General features: G+C 38.6%; 2 protein-coding genes and 1 non-coding gene across 8 annotated transcripts; 1 reads left to right on the top strand and 2 right to left on the bottom strand.

The window, feature by feature from the left end:
* The first annotated feature begins 82 nt into the window (after positions 1 to 82).
* On the top strand, positions 83 to 3639 carry LOC104749423 (serine/threonine-protein kinase-like protein ACR4). The gene has a single exon (XM_087491060.1). The coding sequence runs from the start codon at positions 765 to 767 to the stop codon at positions 3450 to 3452; it is 2688 nt and encodes an 895-aa protein (XP_087347186.1). The 5' UTR covers positions 83 to 764; the 3' UTR covers positions 3453 to 3639.
* A 118-nt stretch (positions 3640 to 3757) lies between these two features.
* On the bottom strand, positions 3758 to 3829 carry TRNAT-UGU (transfer RNA threonine (anticodon UGU)). Its single transcript has one exon. It is a non-coding gene; the product is annotated as a tRNA-Thr (tRNA).
* A 362-nt stretch (positions 3830 to 4191) lies between these two features.
* Positions 4192 to 13763, bottom strand: LOC104749421 (eIF-2-alpha kinase GCN2). Of its 6 annotated transcripts, none has more exons than XR_015584251.1 (28): positions 12861 to 13763; positions 12383 to 12457; positions 12229 to 12288; positions 12030 to 12135; positions 11839 to 11943; positions 11275 to 11679; positions 10691 to 10924; positions 10489 to 10575; positions 10294 to 10405; positions 9920 to 10037; positions 9768 to 9822; positions 9420 to 9589; positions 8886 to 9070; positions 8462 to 8610; positions 8083 to 8332; positions 7468 to 7741; positions 7295 to 7388; positions 6890 to 6970; positions 6702 to 6758; positions 6329 to 6460; positions 6142 to 6225; positions 5921 to 6029; positions 5717 to 5849; positions 5264 to 5371; positions 4934 to 5019; positions 4757 to 4859; positions 4536 to 4664; positions 4192 to 4466 (listed from the first exon to the last, which is right to left on the bottom strand). XR_015584251.1 is itself a non-coding variant. In XM_010471053.3 (28 exons), the coding sequence occupies exons 1-28, from the start codon at positions 12980 to 12982 to the stop codon at positions 4356 to 4358; spliced, it is 3738 nt and encodes a 1245-aa protein (XP_010469355.1). In that variant the 5' UTR covers positions 12983 to 13763; the 3' UTR covers positions 4192 to 4355. The 6 variants fall into 6 exon arrangements, 4 of the variants coding, with proteins under 4 accessions (XP_010469355.1, XP_010469354.1, XP_087347183.1 ...); XR_015584250.1 differs by having other exon boundaries at positions 10691 to 10927; positions 12861 to 13359; XM_010471053.3 differs by having other exon boundaries at positions 5717 to 5853.
* Positions 13764 to 13775: the final 12 nt, after the last annotated feature.

Here is a 13775-nt window from a genome sequence, read left to right as displayed (position 1 = left end):
GAATAAATAAAAACGTAAAACGAGAAAGCAAGAAGAAAAAATTTGGTAACATTAACTCTTTATATTAAATGGCGTCACCTACATTTGCCATTATTCAGAAGCAGCAGTTTTGGTCGCATTTAATGCAATCTCAGTACTACATGACTCTCTGTGATAAGCAGCTCCAATGTCTCTCTCTTCTATCTTCTCTCTTCTCTCTGGGTTTCTCAAGATTTTCATGAGCTACTGCTTAATGTATAACTCTAGCTCCCATTTTCACCACTCAATTCCTCTCTCTACACTTCTTTAGTCGGCAAAAAAAAACAAAACAAAAAAAAATAGGAAATTTTTGGAGAAGCTTAGCTTTATTAAAAAGGGTCTTTGAAGATGTTATGATGTTATTACTTTGCGGTCTGAGATCTTGAAAGGGGTAAGTTTCTTTTTGTTTTCCGCTGCAGAAGAACAGAGAGCCAAGAGAGGTCCTTCTTTGACATTGGTTGTCTGAATTTTCCTACTTTGTTTCCTAAATCTTCGGAGTCTGTCTTGCTTCTCGTTCCTTTGTTTCTTCGACACTAATTCAGCTCTCATTGCTAGAAATTTCTTTTCTTTCATATGTTGCATGCCCTTGATTGCAGTCTCGTCCTAAAGATCACAGTTTTGTGGTGACTGGTTTGCTTTTTACCAATCAAGGGTCACACTCTTTAGTCAATCTATGGAATGTCTCAGAAAGTGAACGCAGTAAGTAGCTAAGAAGCGTTTGGGTTGACTTCGAAAAGTAGCTAAGAATGAGAATGTTCGAAAGGAGAGCAAGGGAATGGACTCTCCTTGTAAAGCTTGTGCTTTTCACTAGTATATGGCAGCTTGCTTCAGCTCTTGGTTCAATGTCTCCAATTGCAATTTCCTACGGAGAAGGTGGTTCTGTATTATGTGGTCTGAAATCTGATGGGTCTCATCTTGTGGTTTGCTACGGATCAAACTCAGCGATCCTCTATGGGACTCCTGCTCACTTCCAGTTCATCGGTTTAACGGGTGGAGATGGGTTTATGTGTGGGCTTCTGATGCAATCTTATCAGCCTTACTGTTGGGGAAACAGTGCGTTTATTCAAATGGGAGTTCCTCAACCAATGATCAAAGGAGCTGAATACTTAGAAGTTAGTGCTGGTGATTACCATCTCTGTGGTTTGAGGAAGCCTATAGTGGGAAGAAGACAGAGCAGCAACGTTTCTTCTTCTTCCCTTGTTGATTGTTGGGGATATAATATGACCAGAAACTTTGTCTTTGGTAAGCAGATACATTCTCTCTCGGCTGGCGCCGAGTTCAACTGCGGGCTGTCCTCCAAAGATAAGTCTGTTTTCTGTTGGGGCGACGAGAACAGCAGCCAAGTAATCAGTTTAATCCCAAAGGAAACAAAGTTTCAGAAAATTGCAGCTGGTGGATACCATGTCTGTGGCATTCTTGACGGGTTGAATTCGAGAGTGCTCTGTTGGGGAAAGAGCTTTGAGTTCGAAGAGGAGATCTCAGGGACGTCGACAGGGGAACAGATTCTTAATTTACCACCAAAAGAGCCACTCTTGGCAGTGGTTGGTGGAAAGTTTTATGCTTGTGGAATCAAACGTTATGATCATAGTGCGGTTTGCTGGGGTTTTTTCGTTAATCGGAGTACACCTGCTCCTAAAGGTATAGGCTTTTATGATCTTGCAGCAGGGAATTACTTCACTTGTGGAGTTCTCTCAGGGACTTCTATGTCACCTGTTTGTTGGGGTCTTGGTTTCCCTGCTTCTATCCCTTTAGCTGTCTCACGGGGACTCTGTATAAACACTCCTTGTCCACCAGAAACTCATGAACTCAGTAACCAAGACAACTCGCCTTGCAAAGTGCCTGGCTCTCACATTTGCTTGCCATGTAGTCCGAACTGCCCTACTGAAATGTATCAGAAAAGCGAATGCACGGAGAGATCTGATCAGGTTTGTCTTTATAACTGCTCGAGTTGCTTCTCAACTGAATGCTCTTCAAACTGCTCTTCTGCGTCTACTAGTGGGGGCAAGGCAAGAGGAAAATTCTGGTCACTGCAGCTACCTATTGCAACTGCAGAGATTGGCTTTGCTCTCTTTTTGGTAGCAGTTGTCTCGATAACAGCGGTTTTATACATTCGTTACAGACTGAGGCATTGTAGGTGCTCAGAAAATGATACAAGGTCTTCTAAAGATTCAGCCTTTACGAAAGATAATGGCAAAATCCGTCCTGATCTTGATGAGCTGCAAAAGCGCAGAAGGGCTCGAGTTTTCACTTATGAGGAACTTGAAAAGGCTGCCGATGGATTCAAAGAAGAGTCAATAGTGGGGAAAGGGAGTTTCTCATGTGTGTACAAAGGAGTACTGAGAGATGGAACCACTGTTGCGTTGAAGAAAGCGATAATGTCATCAGACAAACAGAAGAACTCAAATGAGTTTCGCACGGAGCTTGATCTGTTATCAAGACTCAACCATGCTCATCTTCTCAGCCTTCTCGGATACTGCGAAGAAGGTGGAGAAAGGCTTCTGGTTTATGAGTTTATGGCACACGGCTCACTGCACAACCATCTTCATGGAAAGAACAAGGCCTTGAAAGAACAACTAGATTGGGTCAAACGAGTAACGATTGCTGTCCAAGCTGCTAGAGGAATCGAATACTTGCATGGTTACGCCTGCCCTCCAGTGATTCACCGCGATATTAAATCATCAAACATTCTTATAGATGAAGAACACAATGCTCGAGTAGCTGATTTTGGTCTCTCCTTACTTGGTCCTGTTGATAGTGGCTCTCCTTTGGCAGAACTACCAGCAGGAACTCTCGGTTACCTTGATCCCGAGTACTATCGACTGCACTATCTCACAACCAAATCCGATGTCTACAGCTTTGGAGTCCTGCTTCTAGAGATCCTAAGCGGAAGAAAAGCCATAGACATGCACTACGAAGAAGGGAACATAGTAGAGTGGGCGGTTCCTTTGATCAAAGCAGGAGATATAAACGCACTCTTGGACCCGGTCTTGAAACATCCATCTGAAATTGAAGCTTTGAAAAGAATCGTGAGCGTGGCTTGCAAATGCGTGAGGATGAGAGGGAAAGATAGACCGTCGATGGATAAAGTGACAACAGCATTGGAACGAGCGCTTGCACAGCTAATGGGGAACCCGAGCAGCGAGCAGCCAATATTACCAACTGAAGTAGTGCTTGGGAGCAGTAGAATGCACAAGAAGTCATGGAGGATCGGTTCAAAAAGGTCTGGTTCCGAGAACACGGAATTTAGAGGCGGATCATGGATAACTTTCCCAAGTGTGACATCATCGCAGAGGAGGAAATCATCGGCCTCTGAAGAAGATGTAGTGGAGGAGGAGGATGAAGGGAGGAAACAACAAGAAGTCTTGAGGAGTCTTGAGGAAGAGATAGGGCCAGCTTCTCCTGGACAGAGCCTATTCTTGCATCATAATTTCTGAAAAAAAAAAAGTGTTTTCTCAAGTTTTTTAGTAACAATGACACATATATATATATATAAGTTATTTTACTCTGATGTATAATGTGTGTTCCTTAAGGCAGGAATGTAACTAAGAGGCAGAGAGACTCTCTTCAAGGAAGAATGTATGAAATTTTTCTTAACTAATTATTACCAAGTTCTTTTTTGTATAAGTGATCTTCCCTTGAGAGTTGAGACCAAGTCCTCGATAGTGTCTATGTTTGCACTGAACAAAGTTAACAATCAAATACAACAAGTCACTAAAAGGAAAGGAAAAAAATTAAAAAGTGCCCACACGCAGGATCGAACTACGGACCTTCAGTTTACAAGACTGACGCTCTACCACTGAGCTATACGGGCTCTTTGCTTCACGCATTTCGATAAAAATTATTAGTCTTTTCACTTGTGAGAGATAATGCCATTTTACCTTCTCGCAAGAATTCATTATTAAAACTTAAAAGCAAAATATCTTACAAGACCTCAAGAACAGAAGAGACAAAAGCTCAAACCGGTCATACAAATCCGGGCAACGGAGATAGCAGAAACAAAAAAAATACAAATGCTACGATTATGAAATTTTTACTTCTAAAAGCTTCCCCTCATCTATGCTTTTGAAAGACATTATGCCATTTATGATTTATTATTGCCAACAATTAAATAATTACATGGAGAAAAGATAGTTTTATTGAGAGGTTGAAGTTGAACTAGTGTAGGCAGATGAATGTAAATAAACGATACCATATATATATGAACATAAGAATATAAGATTGTAATTTTACATTAAAAAAAAATTGAAAATGATATAAACTTGTGACTCAGAGCGACGACAAATAATATTTTTTTCAAGCACAAAGTGGAAACAAAAGTGGCGCTTTCTTTACTCTCTTTAGCTCCAAACAGAGGGGTTTCTAAATTGGACAGCCATTGCACTCAGCAGAAATCTGACAAGTTGTTCTCTTTCTACCACTTTCTCCCTCTTCGATTCAAGGTGCCGAACCTACAAGCCACAAATCTCAGGGTCATTTTTCACGGATCTCTTCAATAGTTAAAATGTTGTATTTCTTACCTTTACAAACTCTATTTGACTTTCAGCCACTCCAGACTCTGTGATGATCACCAGACATTTGATTTCATGTTCGTTTGCATATTCATACTGTTCTGTAAGACTTGGATCAGGTGTTGGAACAAACTCAGCCTATCAATACATACACGGACATGTTGTTAGATGTAACACAAATTGATTATTATCCAAACAAATCTATGAACAAAACATATTAAAGCTTTCACCTTAATACTTTTTTCCCATAGTTCCGCAACTAGCTCCATGCGTTGGGACAGTAAACCGCCACCTCCTCTTGAACAAACAAGTACACTGGTGCTGACTTCATTTCTGCAAGTTCAATACATATCAGCAAAGGTGTTTCCATTTTAGATCATGAAAGGGATTCAGAAGGAACAACGAACCTAATAGGCCTTAGATCCATAGGAAGATGCTGAAATATTGTCTCCAGTGCAAGACTAACGCCAACAGCGCCAGGGAGATTCATTTTCTGGATTCAATGACAGACAAAAACACAAAACCTTGTTTTACCATTTCACATTGACACCAGTGGATAAGAGGATAAAGATCAATTTCTCTTCTCGGTTTACAGTTCATACACTGAGACCAAACAAGTATCTTTTTTAAGTGAATAAAGAGGCGAAAGCCTTCAAATTTCTTCTTAACATTAGTAATCATAATAAATGCTAGATATCTTAACTTCTCAAATATGAAAATATGTGGAAAGAACTTACATATTCACGATCACACACTTCCTGCACCAAAAAATCATAACGACCACCAACAGCAAGTAAAACGCCATCATTAGATGTCCCAGAGCTATTTTCTTTGGTTAAGAAAACCTAGCAAAAATTTGTATGGAGTTCAGAGATATTAAAATCACCATAGCAAATTATATTGTAAAAAAGGATGATATCAAACTGCATGCTACAACAGTCTACTGATAAACAGGGTTTCACCATTCAAGAGCTAATTGTATGAGAATAAATTTCGAACTTTTTAATTCCTCTTTTATGAAGAACTCTAATCAGAATCAACAACAAGCTAACATCAACTAATCATTTATAAAGAACAATCTATTCGCCTGTTTCCCGAATAAGCATACCGATCACTATAAGCAACACATTCAGCTATTAAACATCCAAAAACCTAACAAAGACCCAAAGAATCCCCACATTCACTTGTACCTGAAAAAACAAATTCCGGTGATAACTTTCAGTAGGTGGCATCAGAACATCAATATGAACATGCTCTTCTATCCTCCAGACTCTCAGGTAGGTTAAGAGGTTTGACAACTCATCTAGTGCTTTACGTGTAGGTCTATCTGCAGCAAAATGAAACCAATAACAATCTGGTTCAAAAGTTTAGGGAAAGAGAAGGTTAGATCGTACCAGCACGCAGCGCCCCTCTTAAACGAGGAAGTGCTTGATCTGCAGCTCCACAAAACCTTGAAGCAACCGTCTGCAGTCTATTGACAACAGCTTCAGGTAACTTCAACTCCTGTTAAGCAGGAGATTCCGAGTAAGACATAGAAGACTATACTATTAATATGTGATATGTGGCAAGTTACTATAATTGCCAACCACGCATAGGTTATTGTGTAGCCTCAAACCTGCAGAAGTTGACGTCTTATGAAAACCCATTTTAACTTCCGCTCAGATGACTGAGGACGCAAGGATCCCATCATGGAAAGAAGCTTCAATTGGAAAACACGAAAAAGATTTTGGACAAGATACTGAAAAAAAACAATTGATACAATGACCCATATCCTTGAAGGCTTGAACTAACAATAACCATACCTCTGCAACCTTTCGTCTATGCTCTGCCTTAATTCCTGCCCAGGACCAAATCGCATCCAGCAAATCTCCATGATTCAAATGAATGTCACAAGATCCGCGATGAAATATGTGGGTTGTGATGTCCACTATCACCTGAAAAGTTGGTGGATTAAAACGGTGCAGGAGATGCAAACTCTCTAGCAAAATGCATAAGGCAGGAGAATAAGCAAATAATTGTTCATTTTACACGTTAGTTTCCCAGAAGCACCATCATAACACTCACTACATTTCCTCCAAAAGTTGGCAGTGTGACTTATAAACCATGTAATGATCATTAACTCAATATATAAAAGTAGAAGATTCATTTCATTTATATCGTGAATAAAATGATAACCTTGAGGACTTCTGCCTCCGTCAGGGACGGTGTGCCTCCAACAATGTCAAAGTCCGCCTATTGGCAATCAAAACATTTATGAGCACATCCTCTTTTTGACAGAGAAAATAAATGGTAAAATAAACAGCCAGTTTATCTTACACTATATTGGCCAGCATTTATCTTAGCAGAAAGTGTGAGCACAATACCTGAAGACATGGATTTGGTGGAGAATGGCCAATTGCTCTCCTGTAGACATGAGATATTTCATATCGCTTGAATGAGGATTTCTGCATTGCAAAATTGACGGGTGCCAAATTAGCTAAATAAAGCACTATGACTATGACTTGCGCAAAATCCAAATCATTTCAAACTTTATTTAAATGATGTGACAGTACGCTTTAACTGTAATTAGCATTACATAGTCTCTTAAAAATTATAGTATTCTTAATTAAAATATCCTGGATCTGTTCCTTCAAAATTAGACCTAACTACCAACTGACTCTAAAACTCACTAGAGAAAATCTCAAATAGAAAGTCGTACCAATTATATGAGCACTTTTCTGTTTAACATACCAGAAACAGAAGAACGATAAGCGTAAGAAAAACCGCACCTGATTTACGTTAATCCAGTGCACAAAAGGCAGTCGTAGCTCATAGCATAGTTCAAGCATATCTCCTCCATTGGTCAAAAGTTTTACAGTTTTCCTTTAGAGGGAAGATAAAAGTTAGATCAAAATCTAGTTTGAATGACAGATAATGGATAGCACCAAGTAAACAAGTATACCTGCTAAACTGAGGACAATCACCAAGTAAACGCATTGGGATGACCTCCAGATGCTTCGCACAATGCTGCCTAAAGACTTCCTTTGTGATTTCAACAACATAATCACGAAGCTCTGTATCCATCTCTGTGTATTGAACATAACTATCATCTGCACACAGTCTCGATCTACTAGACTGATGGAATTTCGTCTCTAATACTTCTTCATCAAATATCACATTTACTACTCTATCATAGACACTTGAATCTTCAGAAGTTTGCATTATTCTTAATATATCTGAAATTCAAAAAAAAGAAACGGGTTACTTGATGTCAGGTGAAAAAGACCGAAAAAAAAGGATATGATTTTGAGAAAGAATCAACATGTCATCAAAATAAAAGTGAACATATCCACTACTAACACCAACTCGAGTAATTTGTATGCTTTAGCCTTTAGGAGCGAGTGACCTAAACAGACAGACATCCAATTGACGATTTTTTTTTCAGCGAAATGGAGACAATACAAAACTATTGATTGTTTAGCCATAGTAGAAAAACATCACAGATCAGATGAAAATCCCAAACAACAAAGAACGTTCATTTGATATCGACTCAAATAGAGAACTGAAATGAACTTACTATCCAGTAACTCAGATTCCATTCTGGGAGGAAATGCATGCTGAAGAAGTTCTGTCGCAGAGGGGCGATCAGATGGACTTGGAGACATTAAACGCCGCAGTAGAGAAGCCTGTTCGGGAAATTCATTTACCCATTTGAGAGGTAGTTCCCCTTTCAGCTTCAGATTAGTTAAAGTAATGTGTCTCTCCATGGCGGTTCCAAAAGGGTGCCAAAGTTCGAAGAACACAACCCCTAAGCTATACATGTCGGCCTACAATTTAAAAACATCATTCAGAAACACAGACATAAGAAGAAATAATAAAAACCTTAGGACCAGAAGAAAAAGTAAATACAAACATTTTATGGATAAGACTCAGCCAAGGCACCAACAGCTACTAACCTTTTCATCAATCTTAGGCCAACCTTGCTCAATTTCAGGTGCTGTGTAAAAGTAAGTACCGGCTTGACCAGTACTATCAACCCCACTTCCAGCCACATCCATAGAGACACCCCCATCTTGATCCAACTGTTCCAGCTTCAGGAACTTTGCTGATAAGGTAAGAAAATGCATGCATCATCGTTTCTTTTCTCCATTCCACAGGTCGAATAATCACAGTATAATGAGATGACTAGGTTGATTCTTTTATTCAAAGACTTGAACAACATAGTAAACTTTTGAAGGATAAAACGCAAAAAATCCAGCATGACAAGGAACCTACCTTCGTTACATTATTAAAGAGCTTTAAGTCTAACACAGAGAAGCATGTGGACAACAGACATACCAAGAAATTAAGCAAAGAATAGCATTAGGTAGGGAAGCATACCAAGACCAAAATCCCCAATTTTGATATCATTTCGGGCGTCAAAGAAAATATTGTTCGGTGTAAAGTCACGATGAATTATTCCTTGTCCATGGATATGAGCTAAGCCTTCTACAATTTGGCGACTTAAATGCCACGCAAAATCTTTGTCGAAGTGATTATATGATTCAAAGACCTGGCGGAGAGTCCTTGAACATTGTATGAACAGAAAAAGTAAGAAGAGAAAACAAGAAAGCAACCAAAGCTAGACTACAGAAATACTAAAAGGTAATAAAAACGAGATGAAATGCACTGATCCGCAATTTTATAGAAACATCGGACATTTTAGATCATTTTACTTTGCATATATATTTCTTCGACCACTAATATATGTAAATAAGTAAGCGTAAGAAAGTGAGGAACTTAGAAATAACTCAGCTCACAATGTCAAAAATCAACATATTTAAGTAAAACCAATGATTTATCTAAGTTTCAAAAGCTCAGGATATGGGCGGGGTGAAATTATAAGAGTTTAGGTTGGGCTTATAAACTCTTTACCTTGGACAATACTCCATTTGAATATATAGATAAGTTGACTCAAGCTTATTGTCCTGCTCAGGAATTTCAGTTGACACTGCACCCGAGTAACTGAACATTGAACTCCCTGCAGTTTTTGATCCCCAATTTGCGCCACCATAAGGATCAGCAACTCCTGTTTCGAACCAGGCCTATTTTCGTGAAAAATTAATATCGTTAACAAATAGAGCATAGGCAAAAAGAATAGCACTAAGCAGCGGAAATTTTATGACAACAAGATGTACACGTGGTGGTATCCAATATCAAGGTATCTCACTGAATATAGTCATTACTCAGTACAAAATTCAGATGAGCAAAAAAGACCTTTACCTGATAGTAACGTACAACATGCTGATGCTGCAAACGGGAAAGTGTTGCTACTTCTCTGAGTACCTCATAATGAGCACATGTAGAAACAATTTTAGCATCATACTCATGAACCAATAGATATCAAGGATAATGTGAACAGTCTTTTCACTTACCGCTGTATCCGATTGTTGACAGGTATCTCTTTGTCCTTCAGTCGAATTTTCTTCATTGCATATTGTCTTCCATCCAGTTTATTTTTGCACAAGACAACGCGGCCAAACCCACCTTGGCCTGCGAACAAAGAGTTTCAGCAAAGAGAAGGAAAACTACTTCCTCTAAACAAACTGCAGAGAATATGCTAAGAAGGTGGACAATTTGCTGCAGAAGTTGAGACGCATCTAAATAACTAATGAATAACATCTTGCAAACCCTTGTGCAAAGACACTGCTGAATTTGATCAAGTTCACACAGGGAATTAACGTCATATCATTCATATATATAACCTTTAAAACTAGAAAGAGAAAGAAAAGCATAATAGAGAATATACCAAGGGGTTTCAACTCTTCAAAGTCATTGAGATACCGTGAACTGGGGAGTGAGGCCTTTGGCTCGCCAGAATCAGAAGGTGGCTCCCAAAACTGAGGAACTCTGGTTGAGGCCTTAAAAGATAAAATTAATCAGATGCATTACTTGAAACTCAAATAAAGAATTTATAACGATGAAGTGGCCAAGGGATACGCACCATGTTTTGATTGAATACATGTTCAAAGGCTCTATTAAAGTCTGGAGATGATTTGGAAGCTAAATCCAACACTTCTTCAGACAATATCTGAAATGGTTAAAAAAATACTACTATTTAACAGGGTTTTCGGGGAAAAAAAATGAAGATTTCCCTTAATAGATAGAAAAAAATATTGAAAATTTATATTATCCAAAAGACTTACACCAAGCTGATGCAGTTCATCAGTTATATGAGGCAATGCATCAGCCAAAGGTCCTCTGGAAGTGCAAGCTACTCGAAGTAAATGGACCATCAACAGATCTTTCTTGCTAATTTGGGGCACTTGATCTTGAGCTAAGGAATCAGAGGACCATGACCCCAGCGACTCACTTTCAGAGTTACTGCTGTCATCTTCAGTTGTATCACCTTCAGCTGTATCATCTTGAAGATTTGATTCCTGCTAAGAGAAACAATCAATGCAAACAACAACAGCATTAAGCAACCAAAAGTGGACGCATACTTGACAGGAGGTATATGACTCTTCTTTCTTAATTCTTGCTTTGTTGGTCAAGATACGCCAGTTATCTTGAACTGTATTTATGATGACTAAACCAAAAGAAAACGTGCAGAGCTCCCCATTCACATAATTCTAATTATATTATATCTGGAGAGTGTCTCATATTTAAGGGACCAGTAATTGATTTGTTGTGCTCACTCATCAGTCACCATACACAGAATTATGCAGAGGCCCAATATCTTAAAAAGGAAAAAGAGGGATTGAGATAAAGTAGATAGACCTCCCCTCACCTTCTTCTGATTTTGGAAAATTCCAGATTCCACATCGTCACTAGATTTACTTGACTCAAAAGAAGAGATGCTTGTATCATCAACATTATCCTCTTGAACAGTATTTAGTTTGGCAATGGGAGCAGGCAGTGCAACTTCTTCTTTAGCATGGTCTTCAAATCGCTTCAGATTCTTGTCCGGCTTCTCATGCAAAATTCTTGAAGCATCTAGTGGGTGGGATTTTACTGAAGATACTATTCCCCTATTCTCATCTGGAGTCAGACTCCAATTTCTAGCATCTTCCAAGCCACTAAATAGGTCTATAAAACCATAAACAAAAGGTCCACCAGAACACGATTTTGCTTTATTTGAAAGCATAGGTTGCTCAATGAACTGAGCGCTTCGATGTGCAGTCAAGGATGGAACCTTCAGAAAGACATAATAACACTGAATTTACAAGAAGAACAACCAATGCAAACATATACGAGAAGCAATAAATTTTCTTTTGACCAGCAGTTAAGGATACCGTCGATAGATCGAATACATAACCATGGCATAAACAGTCATTTGGGTGAATATACTTACCGATTCCTCATCATGACTTTCTGGAAGTATTTCTGATAAAAACTCTTGAGCAGCCTCCACCAAGTTGAATATCATAACCCGACCTTCACGAGCATTGGAATTTGCCTGCATAATATATAACTCTTTGAGTACCTCGTGTCAGCACAGAGCATTTCTGATTAGAAATAGAAAAATGATTCCCATCTCATAACCTGGTCCTCGAGAAGAGATAAAAGCTTCTCAGCATCAGCTATTGTCAACCCTTGTTCTGGAGTAATCTGCAGCTTCGGGGATTTGTAAGGATATCCTGGTAAGCATCTACAAGGAAAAATTAGTTAGAAGGGGGATAAATTCAGAAAAGATCGGCATATTTTACTGTTGTTGTCATAGATTCAGAAAGAAGATACTCACCTCACTAAAAGCATAGCAGAGATGTCAATGTCCTCATATCCCATATCTTTCGAGTAAGGCCTGCTCGAATTACAAGAGCTCGGTGGATAAGACGCATTTCTTCAGGCATAAATTTAAAAAACATCACAGCAGAGCTAATCGGTAAGAAGAAAACCTGAGTTTAATAACTATTTGCGGAGGCGATCCCGAACCTGAAACAATTTTGCAGTCCTCTTGAAATATTGCAGTGCTGAAAACATAAAAAACGATCCTTCTTTTTGTTAAAATTCATATAGAGGTTCATTCTTGTCCATATTTTTAAAAGAGAAAGAAATGACTAGCTCCAGTCCTAATTTTACACAGGTATTAAGTAAAAGTACACATCTTTAACAACATTTACAAAAAAATATTGCTATTGTTTTCCCCTGTAACACCTGAACAATCAAAATATCAAATCCCATAGTTCAAAAAATAGGTATCTGTTGTCAGCTGTCTAGTGTCACACAAAATCCAATCATAGCACATCTCTAAAGCTCATGGCAACTTCTATCAAAAATCAAAACATAAACACACAAATCTCCAAAAACCCTAAATCCCACATTACCCTGGATAACTCGTTTCATAAAAGAAAATGAAGAGTTAACAAAACTTACAGAGCAGTGATCTCCTCAGAGAGAAGTTCATTATCTTCATCATCATTAGATCCATGGTCTTTGAGCTGACCCCTTCTTCCGCTACCTCCGCGTTTCTTCTTTTTCTTCGAACTGCGACCCATTTATTTCCTCAGGCCCAACACACGCCCTAAATCAATCAAAACACCTTCTCCTCCGATCGTCGGAATCACCAATACCAAAACCAAAACTCCTTTAAAAAAAAAAAATCCTCTTCTTCGTCTCTCTCTCTCTCTAAACTCCCGCCAAGCAATCTCGATCTAGGAATTTCGAAAAGAAAAAAAAAAGGAATTGCGGCGGTGACTGTGGCGGCACTAAGAAAAAAGGGTTGTTTATATATATTCTTCAATAACCAAAACAAGCCGTCGACTGCGCTCTTCAAAGATGGCGCCATCAGAGTTCTCTTTTCTATGTTGATCCTTCCTTCCTGTCCAGCACAACCCCTCCAAAACGGCATCGTTTTCAAATCATAGGATAATTCGCCCATGAACCTAAAACCCATTAACGGCCCATTATATGTAGATGTTTACAAAATTGTGACGTGGAAAATAACAGATTTATGACCATATTATTGACTGCTTTTTTAACCAGTATTTGACCAATTTCTATACATTTTCTTTTCCCATTTTAATATCAAAAAATAAACTAAAAATGTATTTACAATATTAGAAGACTTTCTTTCATGAACGATAACGAGATAAATGACGTAGACATCAAATCTTTTAGTTTAATATAATTATTGATGCATTACTAGAAATCGTTTTTTTTTTTTCTGGCAAATTAAAATGGAAAATAAAGTAAACAGGGAAAAAAAAAAGAGAATCAGACCTGACCCAAAAGTGACCAATCAGAATCGACCCCGCTTACTACTTCCTGATCCTCCACAGTCCACACCTT

Source organism: Camelina sativa, chromosome 16 (genome assembly GCF_030686135.1).
Source record: "Camelina sativa cultivar CO46 ecotype springtype chromosome 16, ASM3068613v1".
Lineage (NCBI taxonomy): Eukaryota > Viridiplantae > Streptophyta > Magnoliopsida > Brassicales > Brassicaceae > Camelina > Camelina sativa.
Note: the sequence above shows the minus strand (reverse complement) of the source record. Positions and strands in the feature narration are given on the sequence as shown.

Excerpts from the sequence above, each read along its gene's own strand:
- LOC104749423 (XM_087491060.1), top strand. The coding sequence starts at position 765 with ATGAGAATGTTCGAAAGGAGAGCAAGGGAATGGACTCTCCTTGTAAAG.
- LOC104749421 (XM_010471052.3), bottom strand. The coding sequence starts at position 12,982 with ATGGGTCGCAGTTCGAAGAAAAAGAAGAAACGCGGAGGTAGCGGAAGA. Across the intron at positions 12,458-12,860 it reads TCTGAGGAGATCACTGCTCT|CACTGCAATATTTCAAGAGG; the intron begins GTAAGTTTTGTT and ends TTATGTTTTCAG. Across the intron at positions 12,136-12,228 it reads TCTGCTATGCTTTTAGTGAG|ATGCTTACCAGGATATCCTT; the intron begins GTGAGTATCTTC and ends TTTTCCTTGTAG.